This window comes from Thalassophryne amazonica, chromosome 10 (assembly GCF_902500255.1).
Source record: "Thalassophryne amazonica chromosome 10, fThaAma1.1, whole genome shotgun sequence".
In the NCBI taxonomy this organism is placed as follows: domain Eukaryota; kingdom Metazoa; phylum Chordata; class Actinopteri; order Batrachoidiformes; family Batrachoididae; genus Thalassophryne; species Thalassophryne amazonica.
In genome coordinates, this window is record NC_047112.1 from 65,999,737 (window position 1) to 66,026,132 (window position 26,396).

General features: G+C 40.5%; 1 protein-coding gene across 3 annotated transcripts in view; it reads right to left on the minus strand.

Moving 5' to 3' along the window:
- The window catches only part of fcho1 (FCH and mu domain containing endocytic adaptor 1), a 202,089-nt gene that overhangs the window by 52,865 nt on the left and 122,828 nt on the right, over positions 1-26,396 (minus strand). For 2 of the 3 annotated variants that reach the window (XM_034180161.1, XM_034180162.1), the window contains 7 exons: positions 22,499-22,590; positions 20,759-20,833; positions 16,193-16,334; positions 15,924-16,076; positions 12,500-12,604; positions 8,083-8,181; positions 67-163 (listed from right to left, as the gene is read on the minus strand). In XM_034180161.1, the coding sequence (XP_034036052.1) occupies positions 67-163; positions 8,083-8,181; positions 12,500-12,604; positions 15,924-16,076; positions 16,193-16,334; positions 20,759-20,833; positions 22,499-22,590 (763 nt within the window). The remainder of the gene's footprint in view (positions 1-66; positions 164-8,082; positions 8,182-12,499; positions 12,605-15,923; positions 16,077-16,192; positions 16,335-20,758; positions 20,834-22,498; positions 22,591-26,396) is intronic. The other variant, XM_034180163.1, reaches the window with a different exon arrangement.

Below are 26,396 nucleotides of genomic sequence, written 5' to 3' on the forward strand. Positions count from 1 at the left end.
CTGGCTGATACTGATAAAAAATATTGGCTTGGCACACCCCAACTAAAGACATGATATAATTCTCACCTGGCCTCTCTTTGCCTGTGCCCTTCTGCTCTGCAAATTTCTGGATGAGGTTATCAATGCCAATATTTTCCACATTCTGCTTAAACTCTTCGTGGACCTGCAGCAAAAAAGAGAACATTTCTTTAGGCTAATCATTCAAATTCAGAAAAGTGCAGTGAACATTTTTTAAACAAACCATTCACTGATCAAAGCTCCGTACAGAAATATTCAAATTTTATCTCTCTGCAATTTTATAGTCTTTTCTTTAAGGACAGACTTTAGATAACATCCTTTTAAAAAAAAAAAAAAAGCTGAATTTGAACTATATAATAAAGTGCCTCACAAAGTGAGAGCTCAGATGCCCACAAAGGGGCATCTGAGCTCTAGAAGTCTTTCAGAAAGCGCTGTAACTAGATTTAAGGATATGATTCCTTCTTTATGTTCTCTAATGCCATATACCAACACAGTGCAGAATAGCTACCTAAACTCTGTAAGTGAGATAGAGTATCTCGTCAATAGTTTTACATCCTCATTGAAGACAACTTTGGATGCTGTAGCTCCTCTGAAAAAGAGAGCTTTAAATCAGAAGTGCCTGACTCCGTGGTATAACTCACAAACTCGTAGCTTAAAGCAGATAACCCGTAAGTTGGAGAGGAAATGGCGTCTCACTAATTTAGAAGATCTTCACTCAGCCTGGAAAAAAAGTCTGTTGCTCTATAAAAAAGCCCTCCGTAAAGCTAGGACATCTTTCTACTCATCACTAATTGAAGAAAATAAGAACAACCCCAGGTTTCTTTTCAGCACTGTAGCCAGGCTGACAAAGAGTCAGAGCTCTATTGAGCTGAGTATTCCATTAACTTTAACTAGTAATGACTTCATGACTTTCTTTGCTAACAAAATTTTAACTATTAGAGAAAAAAATTACTCATAACCATCCCAAAGACGTATCCTTATCTTTGGCTGCTTTCAGTGATGCCGGTATTTGGTTAGACTCATTCTCTCCGATTGTTCTGTCTGAGTTATTTTCATTAGTTACTTCATCCAAACCATCAACATGTTTATTAGACCCCATTCCTACCAGGCTGCTCAAGGAAGCCCTACCATTATTTAATGCTTCGATCTTAAATATGATCAATCTATCTTTGTTAGTTGGCTATGTACCACAGGCTTTTAAGGTGGCAGTAATTAAACCATTACTTAAAAAGCCATCACTTGACCCAGCTATCTTAGCTAATTATAGGCCAATCTCCAACCTTCCTTTTCTCTCAAAAATTCTTGAAAGGGTAGTTGTAAAACAGCTAACTGATCATCTGCAGAGGAATGGTCTATTTGAAGAGTTTCAGTCAGGTTTTAGAATTCACCATAGTACAGAAACAGCATTAGTGAAGGTTACAAATGATCTTCTTATGGCCTCGGACAGTGGACTCATCTCTGTGCTTGTTCTGTTAGACCTCAGTGCTGCTTTTGATACTGTTGACCATAAAATTTTATTACAGAGATTAGAGCATGCCATAGGTATTAAAGGCACTGCGCTGCGGTGGTTTGAATCATATTTGTCTAATAGATTACAATTTGTTCATGTACATGGGGAATCTTCTTCACAGACTAGCGTTAATTATGGAGTTCCACAAGGTTCTGTGCTAGGACCAATTTTATTCACTTTATACATGCTTCCCTTAGGTAGTATTATTAGACGGTATTGCTTAAATTTTCATTGTTACGCAGATGATACCCAGCTTTATCTATCCATGAAGCCAGAGGACACACACCAATTAGCTAAACTGCAGGATTGTCTTACAGACATAAAGACATGGATGACCTCTAATTTCCTGCTTTTAAACTCAGATAAAACTGAAGTTATTGTACTTGGCCCCACAAATCTTAGAAACATGGTGTCTAACCAGATCCTTACTCTGGATGGCTTTGCCCTGGCCTCTAGTAATACTGTGAGAAATCTTGGAGTCATTTTTGATCAGGATATGTCATTCAAAGCGCATATTAAACAAATATGTAGGACTGCTTTTTTTGCATTTACGCAATATCTCTAAAATCAGAAAGGTCTTGTCTCAGAGTGATGCTGAAAAACTAATTCATGCATTTATTTCCTCTAGGCTGGACTATTGTAATTCATTATTATCAGGTTGTCCTAAAAGTTCCCTAAAAAGCCTTCAGTTAATTCAAAATGCTGCAGCTAGAGTACTGACGGGGACTAGAAGGAGAGAGCATATCTCACCCATATTGGCCTCTCTTCATTGGCTTCCTGTTAATTCTAGAATAGAATTTAAAATTCTTCTTCTTACTTATAAGGTTTTGAATAATCAGGTCCCATCTTATCTTAGGGACCTCGTAGTACCATATCACCCCAATAGAGCGCTTCGCTCTCAGACTGCAGGCTTACTTGTAGTTCCTAGGGTTTGTAAGAGTAGAATGGGAGGCAGAGCCTTCAGCTTTCAGGCTCCTCTCCTGTGGAACCAGCTCCCAATTCAGATCAGGGAGACAGACACCCTCTCTACTTTTAAGATTAGGCTTAAAACTTTCCTTTTTGCTAAAGCTTATAGTTAGGGCTGGATCGGGGGACCCTGAACCATCCCTTAGTTATGCTGCTATAGACGTAGACTGCTGGAGGGTTCCCATGATGTACTGTTTCTTTCTCTTTTTGCTCTGTATGCACCACTCTGCATTTAATCATTAGTGATTGATCTCTGCTCCCCTCCACAGCATGTCTTTTTCCTGGTTCTCTCCCTCAGCCCCAACCAGTCCCAGCAGAAGACTGCCCCTCCCTGAGCCTGGTTCTGCTGGAGGTTTCTTCCTGTTAAAAGGGAGTTTTTCCTTCCCACTGTAGCCAAGTGCTTGCTCACAGGGGGTCGTTTTGACCATTGGGGTTTTACATAATTATTGTATGGCCTTGCCTTACAATATAAAGCACCTTGGGGCAACTGTTTGTTGTGATTTGGCGCTATATAAAAAAAAATTTGATTGATTGATTGAATGTTCAAACTGATAAACTTTTTTGTTTTTCTGCAAATATTTGCTCATTTTGAAATGGATGCCTGTAACACATTTCAAAAAAAGCTGGGACAGGGGCAACAAAAGACTAGGAAAGTTGATGAATGCTCAAACAACACCTGTTTGGAACATTCCACAGGTGAACCGGTTAATTGGAAACAGGTGAGTGTCATGACTGGGTATAAAAGGATCATCCCTAAAGGCTCAGCCGTTCACAAGAAAAGATGGGGCGAGGATCACCATTTGGTAAACAACTGCATGAAAAAAGTAGTCCAACAGTTTAAGAACAATGTTTCTCAACATTCAGTTGCAAGGAATTTAGGGATTCCATCATCTACAGTCCATAATATAATCAGAAGAATCAGACAATCTGGAGAACTTTCTACACATATGCGGCAAGGCCAAAAAACAACACTTAAAGCCCGTGACCTTCGATCTCTCAAGCGGCACTGCATTAAAAACAGACATCATTATGTAAAGGATCTTACTGCATGGGCTCAGGAACACTTCAAAAAACCACTGTCAGTTAACACAGTTTGTCACTACATCTACAAGTGCAAGTCAAAACTCTGTCATGCAAAGCGAAAGCCATACATCAACAACATCCAGAAACGCTGCCGCCTTCTCTGGGCCTGAGCTTATTTGAAATGGACAGACACAAAGTGGAAAAGTGTGCTGTGGTCCGATGAGTCCACATTTCAAATTGTTTTTAGAAATCATGGACATCGTGTCCTCCGGACAAAAGAGGAATAAGACCATCCAGATTGTTACCAGCGCAAAGTTCAAAAGCCAGCATCTGTGATGGTATGGGGGTGTGTTAGTGCCCATGGCATGGGCAACTTACACATCTGTGATGGCACCATCCATGCTGAAAGGTACATCCAGGTATTGGAGCAACACATGCCCAAGCAACATGTTTTTCAGAGTCGTCCCTGTTTATTTCAGCAAGACAATGCCAAGCCACATTCTGCACTTGTTACAACAGCGTGGCTTCGTAGTAAAAGAGTGTGGGTACTAGACTGGCCTGCCTGCAGTCAAGACCTGTCGCCCATTGAAAATGTGAACAACTGAAGTCGTACATCAAGCAAAAATGGGAAAGAATTCCACCTGCAAAGCTTCAACAATTAGTGTCCTCTGCTCCCAAACGCTTATTGCGTGTTGTTAGAAGGAAAGGCGATGTAACACAGTGGTAAACATACCACTGTCCCAGCTTTTTTAAAATGTCTTGCAGGCATCCATTTCAAAATGAGCAAATATTTGCACAAAAACAAAGTTTATCAGTTTGAACATTAAATATCTTGTCTTTGTGGTGTATTCAATTGAATATAGGTTGAAGATGATTTGCAAATCATTGTATTCTGTTTTTATTTACATTTTACACAACATCCTAATTTCATTGGAATTGGGGTTGTATTAGCAAAACAACTGTATATAAAAATGAGAAGAGTAAGTACAAAACTGAGTATTTCACAGTGGCAGTGGATACTGCACATTAACAAATATTGCACTTATTTCAGTGTGGCATGTCACCTGGCTATTTTATTTTAGTGGCATTCAAAGCTCTAATAGCAGTTGGGTAGAAGCTGTTTTTTAATCTATCTGCACTTGCTTTAATGGCCCTGTACCATCTGTCTGATGGTAGTAGCTCAGAGAGTGGCCACGGTGGGATGAGTCCTTTAGGATGGCGTTGGCTCTCCTGAGACAGTAAAAGCCATGAAGGCCCCCCAGTGTGGGAAGAGGGCACCCAATCTTCCCTGCCATTCTGGTAACCTTCTGGAGCTCTTTTCTGTTTGCCGGCGTGCAGCTGGAAAACCACGTACAGAGGCAGTATGTGAGGACACTCTCCATGCTGGAGCACTAAAAAGACACAAGCATTCTTTGGTTTATGTTATTTTTTTCCTGAGGATTCTCAGAAAGTGGAGTAGCAGTCAGTCTGCTCTGTGTCAGCCTGATCCCGTCAGATCTCAGAAGCAAAGCAGAGCAGGATCTGGTTAGTACTTGGATGGGAGACCTCTTTGGAACACCAGCGGCTGTGTGTGTTTCTCCAGGTAAAACTGGAGTTGCATCAGGAAGGGCATCCGGCGTAAAACTTGTGCCAATTACCAATGCGGATCTGGTTGTATCCACTGTGGCGACCCCGAACAAAACCGGGAGCAGCCGAATGAACAACAACAACATTCTCAGAAAGTGGAGTCATTGCTGTGACTTCTTTACCAAATGTGTGGTGTTTCTGTCCCAGGTCAGTTTCTCCTGTATGTGGACTCCCAGGAAACAGAATTCCCTGACCCTTTCCACACAGTTCTCCCCAATGAGAATGAGCTGAATGTCCGTTTTGTTTCTCATGAAGACTATGATTAGCGCATTCATTTTGGATGTGTTCCGGAACAGGTTATTTTCTCTACACAACACCGTCAGCTGTTCCACCTCATCCCTGTATGCGGACTCATCTCCTCCAGTGATACAGTCTACCACTATGGTGTCTTCCACATACTTAATAAAGGTGTTGCTGGTGTGGATAGGTGTGCAGTCAGTGGTATAGAGGGTGAAGAGCAACAGGCTCAGCACAGAGCCTTGAGGGGAACCGGTGTTGAGTGTGAGAGCTGTGGATACGTGAGGGCCAATCCTGACTCTCTGTGAGCGATCTGACAGAAAGTCCTTCAGTAAAATAATACACAATTCTGCCTTTTCCTCATTTCACATACATAATCTGACAAATACATTCCTGCTGAGTATTACTGACATCTCAATTTTAAGTACAGAATTTAAAATATGTCCATAAACCAATGCAAATGGCACAGTAAAACATTAGATTACATTAGATAGAATTTTACTAATCCCTTGGATAGACTCCCTCAGGGAAATTGAGGTTCCAACAGCACTGTATAGCAGCACACAGGCTAAGAAGCACACAGAGTATCAAAAGTTAAAGTAAGAAAAACAGCTTGCAAATATAAATATAAATACAATATAAATACCAGACATACTGATCAATACTGGTTTACTGGCTACTACTGTTTCTCTCATTCCTGACCTCTGTCTTCCTGTTACTCCTCCTCCCTTTGAGTGAGGAGTTGTACAGTCTGATGGCCTGAGGGACCAAGGACTTTTTCAGTCTGTTGGTCCTGCACTTGGGGAGGAGCAGTCTGTGGCTAAAGAGGCTCCTCTGGTTGCTGATTACTGTGTGCAGAGAGTGACTGGCATCATCCATAATGTCCAGCAGTTTGTCCAGTGTTCTCTTCTCTGCCACTGTCACCAGAGAGTTCAGCTTCATGCCAACCACAGAGCCAGTCCACCTGATTAGTTTGTCCAGCCCGGATGTGTCCTTCTTCTTTCCCCCCAGCACACCATGGTGTAAAAGAGAACGCTGGCTACTACTGACTGGTAGAACATCAACAGGAGTTTCCTGCAGATGTTAAACGATCACAGCCTCCTCAGAAAATACAGTCTGCTCAGTCCCTTCCTGTACATGTGGTTGGTGTGGGTTGTTCAGTCCAGTTTGCTGTCCAGACACAGCCTGAGGTACTTGCAGGAATCCACAGCCTCCACCTCAGCTCCCTGGATCAGAACTGGTCACGGACTTGGTCTGGACTTCTCAAAGTCAATGACCAGCTCCTTTGTCTTTGAGGTGTTGAGCTGTAGATTGTTTGTGTGGCACCAGGCAGCAAAGTCCTTCACTAGGCTCCTGTACTCCACCTCTCTGTCATCCCTGATGCATCCAACAATGGCTGTGTCATCTGCGAATGTCTGGATGTGACACAGCTCAGAGTTGTAGCAGGGTGAAGAGAATAGGGGCCAGCACCGTACCTCGGAGTGCTGTGGTGCTGCTGATCACAGTGTCAGACATGGTGTCCCTCAGCCTCATATACTGCAGCCTGTCGGTGAGGTAGCTGGAGATCCAAGTGACCAGGCAGGGGTCCACATGCATCCTGTTCAATTTGTCCTGGAGCACAAGGGGCTGGATGGTGTTGAGCGCACTTGAGAAATCCAGGAAGAGAATTCTCACTGTGCTGTTTCCCTTACCCAGGTGTGAGGGGACTCAGTGTACCAGGTAGAGGATGACATCCTCCACACCAACACCTGCCTGATATGCAAACTGCAGACAATCCTGGGGTTTGAGGAGGCTGAGGAAGAGTGCCCCAATGTTTTCATCAGGTGTGAAGTGAGTGCCACTGGCCCACTAAGAATGGTCATGCACCACCACCCACAGACTCGAGAAAGAGCTATCAATCTGTCAATCCTTTCTGTGTCTGGGCTGGGTGAGGCTTCCCCCGTTGAGTCAAATTAAGTCACAGGCTCCACTCCTGGTGGTGACCTTCCGTCAATTCCTTCAAGTTTCAGCTTTGCAACCATACTCCCCCCAGAAACCAAAGACTTTGGTTCCCTGGACGCTGCCCGGCGAGTCATGGGAATAACACCGCCGGAAAGCTAGTTGGCATAGTTTATGGTCTTGGCTTTCATCCGTCTCGCGCCTGTCCAATAATTTTACCTCTAGTGGCACAATACGAATGTTCCCTGCCATCCCTCTTAATCAGGGCCCAAGTTCAGAGAAGAAAACCCACAAAATTGAACCGGAGTCCTATTCCATTATTCCTAGCTGGGGTATTCAGACAGGGGCTGGGACAGACAGCAGCTCGCCTCGTGGCGGGCCGTTAACTTGATTCCGAGATCCAACTATGAGCTTTTTAGCTGCAGCAAGATACGCTATGGGAGCTGAAATTACAGTGGTTACTAGCACCAGACCTGCCCTCCAATGGATCCTCGTTAAAGGATTTAAAGTGTACTCAGTCCAATTACAGGGCCTGAAAAAAAGAGTCCTGTATTCTTATTTTTCTAGCAGAAGTCAGAATGTGTATGTGAGGATAATATGTTTATTTCTGCTGTAAAGTTGAACATTTTAACATGAGCGTCTCCGAGGATTGACCAACTTTCTTCAAGGAACTGCAGGTTTTGGCACCGGCATTTTTCACCACCATAGCTTTCTACTTAATGAATGCTGGTCACAGATCACTTGAGTTAGAAAAATGAACCTACCTGTCCCACCTGAACATGGGTGTCCTCGATGGCATGCGAATAACCTTTAATCAGCTGTTTCATCTGTTGCAGATGAGATTCTTCAATTTCCTGAAACTTCTATAGACAGACAGACAACTGTTACCAGAAGTCATTTTCTAAATTCCACTAATCTGTTGTTCTGATATATGACGTAACTGACTGACCTCCTTTTCTGGCAAAGTCTTTTTAAAAAGCTAAATGAACAAAAACATGATACGATCTGTTTTTGAAAATAAATGTAAAACTCCACAGATCCAATCAAGTAAAAGTCTGCAGCAAACCCAATACGAGCATCAATGACCCTAACCCAGCAGAGGCACTGTGTGTCAGATAGTAAAACCAGAAATAAATTAAGAGAATTTATTTTAATCCAGTCTTATATTCAGATAGCTCATTTGTTCCTGTCTGGATCAGGTGAATGAGTGCCAGTGGCTTTCCTTAGAGAAGTGAAATTTTCAACTTTGTATCCTACAATTAGCAAAATCTAGGAACGGCATTCTCAGATGTTCTGTGGTACACTTCTAGGGTTTACTTGAAAAATCTGACATTCTGTCCAAATTCATGAAAGAAACTAACGCCTTCCTGAAACATCTCAGAGCTGCTGCTGTAAGAACACGCTCTTGTGCGGTGTTCACTAGACAGTGAACGTAGCACAGGGTGCTGATGTTGCAGAAGGGCAGACAGACAAAGGAACATGACACTAGATACAGCCACATAGTTATTCACGTCAGCACCAATGACATTAGAATGAAGCACTCTGAGGTCACAAAAATGGACATAGAGAGGACTTGTGACCTTGTCAGAAAAATGTGTCGACATAGATTAATAGTCTCTGGTCCCCTCCCCATCCGGTGTAATGATGAAGTGTTTAGCAGGCTGACATCATTAAACAGGTGGTTAATGCAACGTTGCAGACAGCAAGGCTTTAGTTTTATTGATAACTGGCCTTTGTTTTGGGGCAGCCATGGCTTCCTGATGCCAGACGGCCTTCACCATACTGGGGAAGGCGCCGCCATCTTGTCTGCGAACATAGATAGAGCTCCACAGGGAGGGTAACGTTAGGAATGTACAGCATGCCACGGAGCAGGTGATTAGAGACCCTGCAAGGCTTATGACGAATGTGGGTGTAGAATCCATTAGCTTAGGGGGGAAATTAGTGCAGGAAATCTATTATGGTGATAATGCAGTTGATGTGGCAATGAGGGAAATTTATCCAGTTGAGACTGTGGCCTGTTTCCGCAGATGTGTCCATAAAAAGCATAGAGGGATATACCTTGAAAACTTAATACCCATTACTATACTGGATGATGATGAAATTGAGGACGGCCCGCTGGCTGTTCCAACAATATCAAATATTTTGTGTCTGTTACCTACAACCTGTGTGGAATGTCTCAAAGCTAAACCTACTTCTAGACATCTTATATCTACTCTGGAACCACCCCTAAATCCAATTGTCAACTCCACTGAGGTCCTTAGTCTGGGTCTCATTAACATAAGATCACTGTCCTCAAAATCACTGTTGATTAATTATCTAATTATGGATCACCACTTAGATATGATTGGGTTATATGAAACCTGGCTTAAACCTACTGCTGTCCTCCCCTTAAATGAGGCCTGCCCACCAGTGTACACATTTAGTCACGTCCCTCATGCCGCAAAGCAAGGCAGGGGTGTTGCACTTATTATAAATCTAGGTTTAGTTTATTAGCTGTTGGGGGTCATAAGTATAGTTTGTTTGAACGTCTGATTCTTCGCTCTGCCCACGATGCTATGTATAGCCAAGGTCACAAGAATAAAAATCAGCCTTATTACTTTGTCACTGTATGTCACTGGAACAACAACCTTAATTATCATTGCGGTGACACATCAACTCCTGAACTACAACTGAACTCAAAACTAGACTGCCTGGTATCTTAGCTTCACTTTTGGAAAATGCCCAATCAGTAGTTTAAACTCAGCGCTCAAAACTACACTCAACATGATTGCTCCACCTATTTTAAAACCATGCCCCCCAAAACACAGTCACCTTGGTTCAATTATTACTTGCGTGATCTCAAGCATAAGGCTAGAGGTCTAGAACAAAAATGGCATAGTTCAAAATTAGAAGTATTCTACCTCATGTGGCGTGAGGCTATCTCAGACTATAAGCATGCACTACTGCCTACAAAGCGGGCCTATATCTCTGATTTGATAAACAAAAACAAGCATAACTCAAAGTTCTTGTTCGACACGGTGGCAACACTTATTCATCGACAAACACCTGTAGTTCGCTCTCCTTTTACAGCACAAGATTTCTTAGATTACTTCAAGAAGAAAACAGACAACATTAGATTAAACATATCCTAGCACGCCTTAACCCAGCCACTATACCCTGCTATCGAGGTGGGTGCCATCACTGAGGTATTACCTAGATTTACAGAATTTGATAGTATCTCACTTGGTGTGCTGACAAAACTTATGTCTACTAAAAGCACAACCTGCTTATTTGATGCTATACCAACAAAACTGTTTAAGGACATGTGGCCCACTCTTTGGCCGACTGTGCTGAAAAATCTCTCATTAACCTCTGGATCTGTTCCTAACTGTTTCAAATCTGCAGTGATTAAATAAGAACTTTAATCTTGACTCTAGGATATTGAAAAACTATAGGCTGATATCAAATTTAACATTTTGATCTAAAATTTTAGAAAAAAAAAGTAAAAGTGGTTTAACAGTAGCTTGTGGACCACCTTACTGAGAATAATCTTTTTGAGCCGCTGCAGCCTGCATTTAGAAAATATCATTCCACAGAGATAGTTCTCACTAAAGTACTGAATGAGCTTCTATTTGCAATGGATTCGGACACCACTGTGGTTCTGGTGCTGTTAGATCTTAGTGCTACATTTGATATGGTGGATCACCGTATTCTACTCGATAGGCTGGAGAATCATTTTTGGATTACTGGGAATGCCCTTGCATGGTTAACATCTAACCAGTCATTCTCACTGTGTTTTGTACAATAACACTGCCTCTAACCTTCATGACATTAAATTTGGGGTTCCACAGGGGTCCGTCTTAGGCCTCCTGCTTTTCTCCCTTTATACAGCACCCCTTGGGAACATTTTGGGATTACCTTTCATCGCTACGCAGATGATACTCAGTTATACATGCAGGTAACTGCTGGTAATCTCATCCATGTAAAATCCTTAGAGGATTGCTTTGCATCAGTGAAAAGCTGGATAGCTAGCAATTTCCTACACTTAAACTCTGACAAGACTGAAATGATGGTTCTTGGTTCAGTGAGACACCGGCACCAATTTGACCAGCTCACGCTTAGCCTAGGCTCGTTTGTCATACATTACACTGATAAAGTTAGGAACGTTGGGGTAATTTTTGATCCCACATTGTCCTTTGACCTCCACATTAGAGATATTACAAGGATTGCTTTCTTCCATCTGCAAAATATAGCGAAGATTCGTCTCATCCTGTCTATGGCTGATGCTGAGACCCTGATTCATGCATTTGTTTCTTCTAGATTGGACGACTGCAATGTTCTCTTTTCTGGTTTACCGCAGTCCAGCATTAGGGCTCTCCAATTGGTTAAAAATGCTGCTGCTAGGCTTTTGACAGAAAGCAGAAGGTCTGACTACATTACACCCATTTTGGCGTCTCTGCACTGGCTTCCTGTCCCTGTGAGATCAGATTTTAAGGTTCTGCTATTAACCTATAAAATTATTCATGGACTAGCACCTTCCTACTTAGTTGACCTAATTAAATCCTACGTACTGGCCTGGGCTCTGTGTTCTTAGGGCACAGGATTTTTTTAGTGTCCCTTGGGTGAATAAAAATGGAATTTAATTTAAATAAAAAAAAAACAAAAAAACAAAAAAAAAAAACTCTGTTATGACACTTAAAACAAAACCAAACCCCCAACCAAACTTGCACCAAACCCTGCTCTCTTGTTTTCTCATCTATTATTTTACTCTATTCATATTTCATCATGTTATTCGAGCAGGTTGTGCTTTCACATTAATTAAGAACAGACTTCCACTTCAAAGCTATTACAGAAGATAATTGTTAACCGATATTCATGTCATCATTTCAAATGTAAAATAGCAAAAAACTCATTAGGATTGGTTGAAACTTCCATGGAAACAGCAGTGGTAACCATAGCAGCATGGAGGCAGTGATTAAAGGTAATGAGAGCAGCACCAGATGTGCACGTGTGTCAGCAGGTGGTGTTTAAGAGCACCCCCCACCACTACCACCTTTGTGTTTGTTTTTTTAAAGGCTTCACGTAGGACTGAACATGAAACAAAAAAGGAATGAGGGTAAGAATGGAAGATGAAAAGAGAAAACATAAAAGTGGATCAGCAGTTGAAAGCGTCAACTGGACCCAGCCGGAGTCGGAGCTAACCTGAGCCGACTCGCTCATCTTCTGCTCAAACTCTCCTCCTACACGGTTGTGCTTCTCGATGCACAACGCGAAAGACTCGGCTGCTTTCTTAGACTTTAGCTCCGCCTAGTGGAACAGAGAAAGAAAGCAAATACAGCCTTTACCTGCAGACTCTTTCACAAATGTAGAATTACAGCAAAGTGAGTCAGAGACCCACAAAGACGATACAACATTCAGTGAGGAAACGCTTTAAACTGGTTTCTAAAACCAGGTTTAAGACCTTTTTTGTTCTCAATTTCCTATAATCAGAAACTGACAATGGATTTATGTATTTATTATTCATCTTAATGTTTTAGAATGTATTTTATGTATTTTTAAAATGATTTTATCGATTTGATTTAATGCTATGAATAAACAGTAGCGCATGCGTTACAGGCCCGTTCCTGTACTTTCACAATTGTCGAAGATTTGAGAAAAACTCTTCACTGTTAGGCTCAACAATTTAATTGATAAACACAATTTGTTAAAAGATAGCCAATGTGGATTCAGAACCAACAGATCAACTTCACCTGCTGAGAACTCATCAAGGAAATCACAAACACCATAGAAAAGAAAATGTACTCAATGGAAATCGTCATAGATTAAAAAAATAACATGACATTAACCACAAAATATTAATCAAAAACATTTTAAACGTACAGCATTAGGGGAACTGTACAAAGCCAGTTGAAAAGATATTTAACAAACAGGCAGCAATTTGTACAAATAGGTCAATATAAATCAACATGTATGACTTAGGCATGTGGAGATTAATCGATACAAATCGTTATCTAGATACAAACATGCGTAATAGGAGTGCACTGATTTAGTCAGTGTGCATCAATTCAACTGATGGGTTGAATCGTGTTGCATTGCTCGCTGCTCGCTTGCATACATTTTTTACGAGGCACATTTCGGGACGGGTGCATATTGAGAAAATGATTACTTTTCTGTGTTGACTGCAGACTGCAGCGGGTCTGCTTGAAGCAACGAAGCAGCACTTCGACCCACTCTTTGCTGTTTCTCTGCTCCACTGGTTTTGAGAAGCGGCAAGTCCATTGGCGTGAGCAGCTGCCAGTGTGTAAACTGAAGTTGTCCATCAGGTAAAGGAAATAATACTAATAATATCCTCTGTTTTGTGGGACTAAGTGCACAGTTCCGAAGAGCCATGCAGATTTTGGTCAGAATTAATAACTCCAGAGTGAATTGCCATTTTAAATCGAATGACACCTCTTTCCAAACCTTATAATACAAACAACAGAACTACAACAGACCAAAAACTGGGTTTTTCCCCCCAAAATGACACGTCTGGGTTTTTAAGCAAACACTGATCCTGACACATTTCAAAAAACAACAAAAGACTGGGAAAGTTGATGAATGCTCAAAGAACACCTAATTGAAAACAGGTGAGTGTCATGATTGGGTATAAAAGGAGCATCCCCAAAAGTCTCAGCCGTTCACAAGCAAAAATGGGGTGTGGATCACCACTTTATGAACAACTGCATGAAAAAAATAGTCCAACAGTTTAAGAACAATGTTTCTCAATGTTCAATTGCAAGAAATTTAGGGATTCCATCATCTACAGTCCATAACATAATCAGAAGATTCAGAGAATCTGGAGAACTTTCTACGCATAAGTGGCAAAGCCGAAAACCAACACTGAATGTCCGTGACCTTCGATCCCTCAGGCGGCACTGCATTAAAAACCGACATCATTGTGTAAAGGATCTTACCGCATGGGCTCAGGAATACTTCAGAAAACCACTGTCAGTTAACACAGTTCGTCGCTACATCTACAAGTGCAAGTTAAAACTCTACTGTGCAAAGCGAAAGCCATACATCAACAACATCCAGAAACACCGCCGCCTTCTCTGGGCCCAAGCTCATTTGAAATGGACAGACGCAAAGTGGAAAAGTGTGCTGTGGTCTGATGAGTCCACATTTCAAATTGTTTTTGAAAATCATGGACGTCGTGTCCTCCGGACAAAAGAGGAATAAGACCATCCAGATCAGGGGTGCCCAAGTTCGGTCCTCGAGATCTACCTTCCTGACATTCTTAATTGTCTCCCTGTTCCAACACACCTGAATCCAATGAAAGACTTGTTTGCAGGCTTTTAATGAGCCTTTCATTGGATTCAGGTGTGTTGGAGCAGGGAGACAACTAAGTGTCAGGCAGGTAGATCTCGAGGACCGAACTTGGGCACCCCTGATCTAGAATGTTACCAGTGCAAAGTTCAAAAGCTAGCATCTGTGATGGTATGGGGGTGTGTTAGTGCCCATGGCATGGGCAACTTACACATCTGTGATGGCACCATCCATGCTGAAAGGTACATCCAGGATTTGGAGCACCAGCATGCTGCCGTTCAAGCAACGTCTTTTTCAGGGTCGTCCCTGCTTATTTCAGCAAGACAATGCCAAGCCACATTCTGCACGTGTTACAACAGCATGGCGTCATAGTAAAAGAATGCAGGTACTAGACTGGCCTGCTTGCAGTCCAGAACTGTCGCCCATTGAAAATGTGTGGCGCATTATGAAGCGCAAAATACGACAACTGAGATCCCAGACTGCTGAACAACTGAAGTTGTACATCAAGCAAAAATGGGAAAGAATTCCACCTACAAAGCTTCAACAATTAGTGTCCTCAGTTCCTAAACGCTTATTGAGTGTTGCTAGAAGGAAAGGTGATGCAACACAGTGGTAAACATACCACTGTCCCAGCTTTTTTGAAACGTGTTGCAGGCATCCATTTCAAAATGAGCAAATATTTGCACAAAAACAATAAAGTTTATCAGTTTGAACATTAAATATCTTTTCTTTCTGGTGTATTCAATTGAATATAGGTTGAAGAGGATTTGCAATCATCGTATTCTATTTTTATTTACATTTTACACAACGTCCCAACTTCATTGGAATTGGGGATTGTATTTGGAAAATCATGGTATAGATCAGGGGTATTCAACTTGTTCCAAAAAGGGCAGAGAGGGTGCAGGTTTTCTTTGCAACCACCCACTCCACTAGGTCCTTTCTGGAATGAGATGGATACCCCTGGTATAGATGTAGAGGTGCAAATCAAAATAGAAAATGTTATTAAGAGTGTCTGAAAATATATTTCTTGGTGTGATTTTTGACTCTGGTTACAATTAATATGAAGTCTTATAACACCTGTATTGATCTCATGACCTTTGACCTTGGTGATCTTGAAAGGTCAAACTGAAGGTTGTAACTGTTTATTGCAAACAGTTTGAAGCCAGTACTTGTTTACGATGGTGGAACCACTGTGTATTAGTCAAAGATAAACTGATTGACTTAATTATGGCTCAAGGCCACAAGGAAACCACATCACTGAATCATAAAGAATTAATTTTCATGAATCTGTGCCAAACAAATTAAGATGGTAGTGATTCACTTTCTCCAGTTCTTTCTGTGGTGCACCCTCCTTCCGAAGCCGGTCCAGCTCCAAACACTTGCTGTGGTAACCCTCCTTGGACTTCTGAAGGTGACTATTCTGAACCTGCAGTGACTGCACCGCCTCCACCGTCCCCACCATCTCCTCTTTCACCTGAAAGGTACGGACAGAAAAAGGTGTCACATAGATGTCTTCTAAAGATTATCACTGTGCTTGAAAATTGGCCATGAAACAGATACAATGTATTGAATATTTTCCAGCTCAAGCACCTTGCGATGAACTTTGATCTGCTCATCTCCATACTTGTTGATGTCCCGGATCAGATCATTCATCTTTCTCATCAGCTCAAGGTGGCAGAGAGCCAGTTTGTCTGAAGAAACCCTGAACACGTCCCACATGGGAGCAAAAGTACTACAAAAAAAAAAAAAACAAGCAAACAACATGAATCAAAACAAAGCAGCAAAGTTCAAAGTTTTTTTGGGTCCCAGAATTTACTATTGATTTGTGGTCAAACTACTTTTCAGGGTCTTTTTGTAACAAATCAGAAGTCCTTTTCTATCCAGAGATGTTTTGTTGATATTTTAAATGGCGTTTTCACAGCTTCAAATTGTCAGCAAGATCACAAACTATAATTTTTATTATAATAGATGAATTTAGGTGAAGTGAATTACTGGCTTTACCGCTCACTTAACAAAATATCTCAAAAATCAATAGAGGAATTTCAACCAAGTTTTGTACATTAGGTTAGTCCCACCCAAGGATGGACCCAATAATGTTTTATGTTCAAGAGTCAAAGGTCAAGGTCACAGCACAAGGTCCAAATCTTTAGCCCAATAGAAACAGATAGAGGAAATGTTTGAAAGCTTCTAACTCTTCAATCAGAGGCAATAGGTCCTGATTACTATTAGGCATGATTAGGAAGTAGTACTTCAAAATATCAACCTGTAAATTTCTATGTACAAATGCTCTCTCTCATATACAACCCCTGGCAAAAATTATGGAATCACTGGCCTCGGAGGATGTTCATTCAGTTGTTTAATTTTGTAGAAAAAAAAGCAGATCACAGACATGACACAAAACTAAAGTCATTTCAAATGGCAACTTTCTGGCTTTAAGAAACACTATAAGAAATCAGGAAAAAAAATTTTGGCAGTCAGTAACAGTTACTTTTTTAGACCAAGCAGAGGGAAACAATATGGAATGACTCAATTCTGAGGAAAAAATTATGGAATCATGAAAAACAAAAGAACGCTCCAACACATCACTAGTATTTTGTTGCACCACCTCTGGCTTTTATAACAGCTTGCAGTCTCTGAGGCATGGACTTAATGAGTGACAAACAGTACTCTTCATCAATCTGGCTCCAACTTTCTCTGACTGCAGTTGCCAGATCAGCTTTGCAGGTTGGAGCCTTGTCATGGACCATTTTCTTCAACTTCCACCAAAGATTTTCAATTGGATTAAGATCCGGACTATTTGCAGGCCATGACATTGACCCTATGTGTCTTTTTGCAAGGAATGTTTTCACAGTTTTTAATCTATGGCAAGATGCATTATCATCTTGAAAAATGATTTCATCATCCCCAAACATCTTTTCAATTGATGGGATAAGAAAAGTGTCCAAAATATCAACGTAAACTTGTGCATTTATTGATGATGTAATGACAGCCATCTCCCCAGTGCCTTTACCTGATATGCAGCCCCATATCATCAATGAATGTGGAAATTTACAGGTTCTCTTCAGGCAGTCATCTTTATAAATCTCATTGGAACGGCACCAAACAAAAGTTCCTGTTGGGAAAGTGTAGTGACACGGACCCACAACAGGGGGCGTAAATGAACGGACAATAGAGGGAGTTAAATTAGAACACTTTACTGTTGTGAATGTCACAACCGCACACAGCAGATTACAGAATGAATACAAGTCAATTAATGAAGGTGTCGTGTGGGCAGGCTCGATGATAGGAGATGCCCGTCTAGAGATGAACCGGAACCACACGATTTCCACCGCCACCGAACCCGAAGGATACTGGAGCCACCAAGTCCCGAAGTCCCCAGGTGGCCACCGTCTCAGCGTGTCGGATCTGGTACTGCTGACGGAGAACAAAGACAGTCAAGTGTGGGTGTGTGTACACCCCGTAACAATAATGGTGGGAATTCCACCTCCACCTTTAACACACACTCGTGCAGCGTCTGTTTAACCACTTATCTGACGAGACGAAGGACGAAACAGTCGCGACCCATGCCGGTCCTCTGGTTGACAGCTGCAACACAATAGCTCTTGAAACACTGAATGCTGGCAGAGAATATTACCTCTCACAGAAGTCGATATCTCGGCGATGTGGTGGAGGTGTCATCCTGCTTTTATCCCGGGTGAGATGCAGATGATCGGTGACAGCTGTCACCGTTGACGAGTGACAGCTGTCACCTCGGCTGTTCCTGTAGGCGGCAGCGCCCTCTCGTGCCTGAAGCCCGCACTTCAGGCAGGGCGCCCTCTGGTGGTGGGCCAGCAGTACCTCCTCTTCTGGCGGCCCACACAACAGTTCCAGCATCATCACCTTGCCCAATGCAGATTCGAGATTCATCACTGAATATGACTTATCCAGTCATCCACAGTCCACGATTGCTTTTCCTTAGCCCACTGTAACCTTGTTTTTTTCCGTTTAAGTGTTAATGATGGCTTTCGTTTAGCTTTTCTGTATGTAAATCCCATTTCCTTTAGGCGGTTTCTTACAGTTCTTACAGCTGACTGTGAACAACCAACATCTTTTGCAACATTGCGTGATGATTTACCCTCTTTTAAGAGTTTGATAATTCTCTCCTTTGTTTCAATTGACATCTCTCGTGTTGGAGCCATGATTCATGTCAGTCCACTTGGTGCAACAGCTCTCCAAGGTATGATCACTCCTTTTTAGATGCAGACTAACAAGCAGATCTGATTTGATGCAGGTGTTTGTTTTGGGGATGAAAATTTACAGGGTGATTCCATAATTTATTCCTCAGAATTGAGTGATTCCATATTTTTTTCCCTCTGCTTGGTCTAAAAAAGTAACCGTTACTGACTGCCACAATTTTTTTTTCCTGATTTCTTATAGTGTTTCTTAAAGCCAGAAAGTTGCCATTTGAAATTACTTTAGTTTTGTGTCATGTCTGTGATCTGCTTTTTTTCTAGAAAATTAAACAACTGAATGAACATCCTCCGAGTCCGGTGATTCCATAATTTTTGCCAGGGATTGTATATGCCCATGTATTATACACTTGTTAGACCACTTTCCTGCCCCCCCACCCCAATCATCTTTTTTTTTGGACAAATTCATACAAACGTATGGGGCCGTTATTGTAGTAAAAGTATTTGCAAATGTGTATTTCGATCCGCAAATGTGTAACCACATCAACAAATGTGTGACCACATCCACAAATGTGTAAAAAACAAATCTGTGTCTGTAATTAGATCCACAAATGTGTAAAAAAAAAAAAAAAAAATCCATGCATGTGTAACCGTGTGTCTGTGAAAAATGGGTTACTCGATTGGCTGTATTCTTACACATGACCGTTGCTACAGTTCTGCCGCGTTACATTTGTAAATGCGTGTAGCGATTTGTACTTGTGTGGAGACTAACCACCAGGCAAGCACCAATGATATCAATCACCGCTACCATTTTAAGCTTGGCCAGGCCCTTGAAGAACATTTTTGAGGGTGTGTTTCGTTGTTTGTTTTTGTGTTTCAGAGACCAGGAACATAAATAACTTTTATTCATGTCACTTTTATTCAAATAAAAAATACTTCATGAATGACTTATTTAAAATTATAATTCTTGTGTCTTTTAATTTTAAATAAACACATTTTTTCACATTTGTCTGGTTACACATTTGGGGCTCGAAATACACATTTGCAAATACTTTTGGTACAATAATGGCCCCATACAAAAGCCCTTTCTGCAGGTTGTGTGTAGGTATGACCTTCTTATTTCAGTTTTAGAATGTAACTGTTGTAAAATAATCACAATGCAAAACTTTACTTCTTGGCATTAGTACACTGCTGTGTGGAAACTGACAACCACACCTCCTCCTACTTCATCCTCTATACAGTATCCACTAACTATCCAGCAGGTGGCAGTGTTCAGCAGGTGACAGGCAGGTACATAGGTTATTACATAAACAAAACAAAGTTGTTGCTCATCAAAGTTCACTAGATTTGAATGCGTTTGTCTTTGTTATATATCAGTTTTATGTGGAGACGTACAAGGTGATTACATTATTGGTTTTGGCTTATATTACCAACTGGGGAAATGGACTAAATTTATGGATCTGCTGAAACTGCATTTTAAAGTTTACATGCATAGAGATTCCAAACGATAGTTAAAAAAACCCCATGTTCTCATAATATTAATAAAACTATGCTGTAATTATTTAAGTTCATGAAGACTAAAACAAGGCATGTAGATAAATAATCAATTAATTGCTGTAATAAGATGTTCTTGTAAAACCATGTGATAATTCAGGCAAAATAAATCAGTTTTAAGTGTAAAGTTGTAACAATGTATTTATCTTATAGTTTAGCTGTCTTTCTTTTAAATTATTTGATATTTAGAATATTGGTTTTGGAGTGTCTTTGCTTTACTGCTTTATGACCGAGATGTCGTTCAATAGAATAAATATGTGACTGAGTACTTCATTACACACAGCCATATATGACCATCTGTAATCACAGTAATGCATTTCAGCAGTAGTAATAATACTGTAACAAAGAACAATATGTGATAACATAACTAAGTATTTTTGGGTGAACATGCACTTTGTGTCCTGAGTTGTATTTTGTGGTGTTATTCACTCACCCCAGTGTACTCCCATTGCTGGCTATCTTCGATAATTTGCTCATTGACTTTGAGTAGGTCTCCTCAACGGTGGCCCTGCAAAAAATAAACACTAGCAGAATAATGAATACAGCTGGCATGAAAATCTCAGAAAGATGGAGCTGACATGATAAGACGAGTAATGTTTGGTGCATTGTTTAAAATTTAAATTGGCTAAACAGCCTGGTGAGTGTTTCTAATATTTGCACTAGTAATTTTGGCCAGCATGGTGGGTCAAACGGTCAGTGCACTTGGTTCCAAAGTAGAAGATTCTCAGTTCATGACAACCCGAACCCTTCTCTATGTAATGTGGAGTTGTGTCAGGAAGGGCATGTGGTGGAAAACCTGTGCCAAATCAAAACACAGATCCATATTAAATCTGCAGAGGCAACCTCAAGCAAAAAGGGAAAACCCAAAAGAACTTACTATTGGACCAATACCAATCCAAAATCTCTGCTCAGCACACCCCACTGCAGCATCGTAGTCTTGTTTGAGGGTGGGTAATAAAGGGGTTAAATAAAAGGGCACATGATGCAAAAATTCTACTTCCGGGGGCAGCCCCATTATCATCATTCACATTTAATCTCGCTAAAACTTACTGACAACCTCTCCCATTTACCTTTTCTTACCTTCTCCACTGGGGACCCCCCCCCCAAAAAACCCTGCACTTTTTGTGACTGCTTCGGTGATTGCAGCTGAAAACAAAACACAAAACAGTACACTATTTTCCTGTGTTTGTGTTATGCACTGGCAGGCTGTCTCCAGAAGTGGTCAAATCCCACAATATCAAGACATGTTGGACAGTCAACATCCCAAAGAGCTTCAGTGTCAGGTCAATTTTCTGTAGATTGTTCCTTACAAATCAGAATATCCTATTTCCGTATATCGCAATCAATTAATTGCAGTTAATGGCAAGGAATGGCCGAGAAAAACTGGAACTATGTAAGGAAAATGTCATCTTTAATGCATCCTGAAGGATGATGCACATGGCTTCATGCACAACACAACAATTTAATTTCCTAGGTAACTTATTGTCAGCTGCTGTCAGATCTCCTGGATCAATGTCAGAATTATATCAATGGTCTGACAGCGCACTCTGTGCGCCACAATCCAGATCATTATTCCACACAAAATGATTGTCATGAATCAATCAACAACAATCAGGAGACTCCTGATTGGGAAACTCAGACAACAGAACAGACTGAAAGAATCTGATGAACTTAAACCCAACAGACCAGGACTTGTATAAGTGGGAGAAAATGAATGAATGAATTAATACACTTAAACCCAGTAGAGCAAACGGCATGTGGCAGAAGGGTGAAAAGGTCGAAGAAAACAAGGACGCACACTTATGCGCAGAGCGTTGATGGTAATTTGGACCACGCCACTAAACTGGCTTGAACACAAGAGCAGATAAATTACGAGATATTCACTGGAGGACAGGTGAGGGTGGGAGCTGAGAGAGGATTGCAGCTGCTCAGACACAGACTTCAAGTGTTGCTCCGAAATCGGTCGTGTGACAAGACTCAAGTTTAGATGATTGACCACCTTGTTAGAAATGGAGAATGATGGAATCAAAACAGGTTATTTATAATGTTTGCGTATTTCATCCAACCTTGGCAGAATTTCGAAACATTCATTTCAACTACAGAGCCAATGTGGGATTTCTACACGCACGCGCACGCACGCACACACACACACACACACACACACACACCTTACCTCTCTCGGACAAACTCAGCCAGCTCCTTGGTTGCCAGCTGGCCGTGCTTCATGTTGTGATAGAGAACGTCAAAGCCGGCATTTTTCTCACCCTGCCGAGATACAAACAAAGCACAAGCAAGCATGCCATCTGTTAGCACCCAAACCAGAAAGAGGAAACCAATGTCAGTAACTTATACAGGCTAATTGGGTCTTCAGTGTACCAATGTATCAGTTCTTTGATATAGTTTTGTTACCAACATTCCTGTAAAAAGATCCATGGCTCCTGGGAAGGATTTCAGTCAAATGCAAGACAGCATTAACCCAAACACACACTTACATTCCAGAAAACACCCATGACACATTAAATCAGGTGTGTCGTCATGTTTTTGACTGGAGAGACTTCCATCTATGTTATAATAGCCAAGCGGCTTCTGTGTGCATGTGTGTGTGTGGCTTTGATCACGCAAAAACCAGGGAGCGCTGACATTTGTCATTTGGTATACTTACGTATTTTGGGTCAAGGATGTATGCTGCAAAAATGGAAAATTTATAGGACTAATATTTTTTTTTAGAAATTAGTAATTCTTGCTAACTAATAAACAATGGATGTTGTGCTGCAAGGCACCATGGGAGTTTGGGGTTTTAAATGTTGTTATTGTGGTTCATGTTAGTTTAACAGTGTTGTTAGTGTCATTGATTTATTGTGATTTTGTAGTTCAATTGGTTTAGTCACTTTAATTATGTTGCTGTTACCATGAGTGGGTTCAGACTCACGTTGTTGACCATGAGTGAATATTGTGTTTGATCTCCACCCAGTTTGTATCTAAAATTAGAAGCACCTGCATGCGGTAAAGACAAACAGCTGTACGTGCGTGCAAGCAACTTCGATTAGCGACAAAGAGGCCCTTTGGTATGCTTATGTATTTTGTGTCAAGGATGAATGGCATCAAAACGGAACACCGATAGGACTAATAGTTTTGGAGAAACTATAAATATTAGCTAATGTTGCTAATTACATTTTGGACTCACATCCCTTTCCAACAGGGGGCAATAAATCATCTTTATATTAAAAGCATGTGTGCATGTGTGATTTTATTTACTAAGTTCAATGTAAGTACATAGTATGACTGTAAATACATTAAAAATACATGGATGACAAGAAAATGAAAACATGTATTTCTATTGTGGTCCATTTAAAAATCAAATGACAAAACAGCAGTAATAATAAAATAAAATAACAATAATAGTAATAGTGTGTATATAATAAGAACCTAAACAATTTATAAATACATTAAGAGAGTACATCAACATTAAAAATTACATACACAAAAAGAAAATAAAGGGTTGAGTTCCTCTTCTAAAAATTGTTGAGGTCTAAGGTTCTAAAAACATTCTGGACTCACATGCCATTCCCAATAATTGCTTAATTTATTACCACCCTTGAAAAATGCCAACTACCTATTTTATAAATACTACCCAATCTAGAGCCCGTGGATCCCCACGGGCAATATGCTAGTGACAAGTTAATGCCCAATTCTTTGTAAAAAACAAAAAGTAGTAGCTAAATGACCTTTTCCCAAAACTTGGTGAATGAAGTCTAGTCCATCTCGTCCAGGTGATACCTTACATGGACCCGGAATAATGCACTTGAGAGCACATTATTTCCCCCTCTAAGGATTAATATACATCACAAGATACCAACAACGAAATTTACAACTTAATCTGTATACACCTAAGAGGAAGGTTCAATATTATAAGCACATAAGACTGATTCTAGATCACTGTATTAATATACTCCCCCCCTTTTTTTTAAACTCTTGTGTTTTGTTAAACTGATACTGTAAAGCACTTTGAAATGCATGTATCCTGACACTGTGTGTGTGTATATATATATATATATATATATATATATATATATATATACACACACACACACACACACACACACACACACACACACAAAACCCCTGGCAAAAATTATGGAATCACCTGCCTCGGAGGATGTTCATTCAGTTGTTTAATTTTGTAGAAAATTTTGTAAAAAGGAGTGATCACACCTTGGAGAGCTGTTGCACCAAGTGGACTGACATGAATCATGGCTCCAACACGAGAGATGTCAATTGAAACAAAGGAGAGGATTATCAAACTCTTAAAAGTGGGTAAATCATCACGCAATGTTGCAAAAGATGTTGGATGTTCACAGTCAGCTGTGTCTAAACTCTGGACCAAATACAAACAACATGGGAAGGCTGTTAAAGGCAAACATACTGGTAGACCAAGGAAGACATCAAAGCGTCAAGACAGAAAACTTAAAGCAATATGTCTCAAAAATCGAAAATGCACAACAAAACAAATGAGGAACGAATGGGAGGAAACTGGAGTCAACGTCTGTGACCGAACTGTAAGAAACCGTCTAAAGGAAATGGGATTTACATACAGAAAAGCTAAACGAAAGCCATCATTAACACCGAAACAGAAAAAAACAAGGTTACAATGGGCTAAGGAAAAGCAGTTGTGGACTGTGGATGACTGAATGAAAGTCATATTCAGTGATGAATCTCAAATCTGCATTGGGCAAGGTGATGATGCTGGAACTTTTGTTTGGTGCTGTTCCAATGAGATTTATAAAGATGACTGCCTGAAGAGAACATGTAAATTTCCACAGTCATTGATGATATGGGGCTGCATGTCAGGTAAAGGCACTGGGGAGATGGCTGTCATTACATCATCAATAAATGCACAAGTTTACGTTGATATTTTGGACACTTTTCTTATCCCATCAATTGAAAGGATGTTTGGGGATGATGAAATCATTTTTCAAGATGATAATGCATCTTGCCATAGAGCAAAAACTGTGAAAACATTTCTTGCAAAAAGACACATAGGGTCAATGTCATGGCCTGCAAATAGTCTGGATCTTAATCTTTGGTGGAAGTTGAAGAAAATGGTCCATGACAAGGCTCCAACATGCAAAGCTGATCTGGCAACAGCAATCAGAGAAAGTTGGAGCCAGATTGATGAAGAGTACTGTTTGTCACTCATTAAGTCCATGCCTCAGACTGCAAGCTGTTATAAAAGCCAGAGGTGGTGCAACAAAATACTAGTGATGTGTTGGAGCGTTCTTTTGTTTTTCATGATTCCATAATTTTTTCCTCAGGATTGAGTGATTCCATATTTTTTCCCTCTGCTTGGTCTAAAAAAGTAACCGTTACTGACTGCCACAATTTTTTTTCTTGATTTCTTATAGTGTTTCTTAAAGCCAGAAAGTTGCCATTTGAAATGACTTTAGTTTTGTGTCATGTCTGTGTTCTGCTTTTTTTCTACAAAATTAAACAACTGAATGAACATCCTCCGAGGCCGGTGATTCCATATTTTTTGCCATGGGTTGTATATACAGTGCTCTCCAAACATATTGGGACACTCAGTATTTGACACATTTTAATTTGTTTATGCCATTTCAAATAAATAAATAAATAAATTCTAAAATTATCGTACCTAAACTCTAACTGAAAGCAAATCTCTACAACTTGATATAAATATATAAAAGCCAAGATAATGGGTTGCATAAGTAATGGGAAGCTTTTCTTTCACCAAAGGGCAATTTTCTTTCAACAAATCAAATCTAGGCTTGCATCTCAGTTGTACCTTCTGGCAAATTGTAGCTGAATGTTCAGGTCTTTTTAAGAAAACCCTCCTCTATACCACTTCATCATGAAGCTGTATAACTCGGTATACAAAATGCAAAACATGCACTATGCACAAGTTCAAACAATTTTATTGATCCCTAAAAGGGCAATTCATCTTCACAGCCAATTACCTCAGACAAAATACAGCAACAAAGCCACAATTATTACTAGTTGAACGTAATAATGGCACACATCAGAATTAAAACAACACATATACATTTAATATTGTT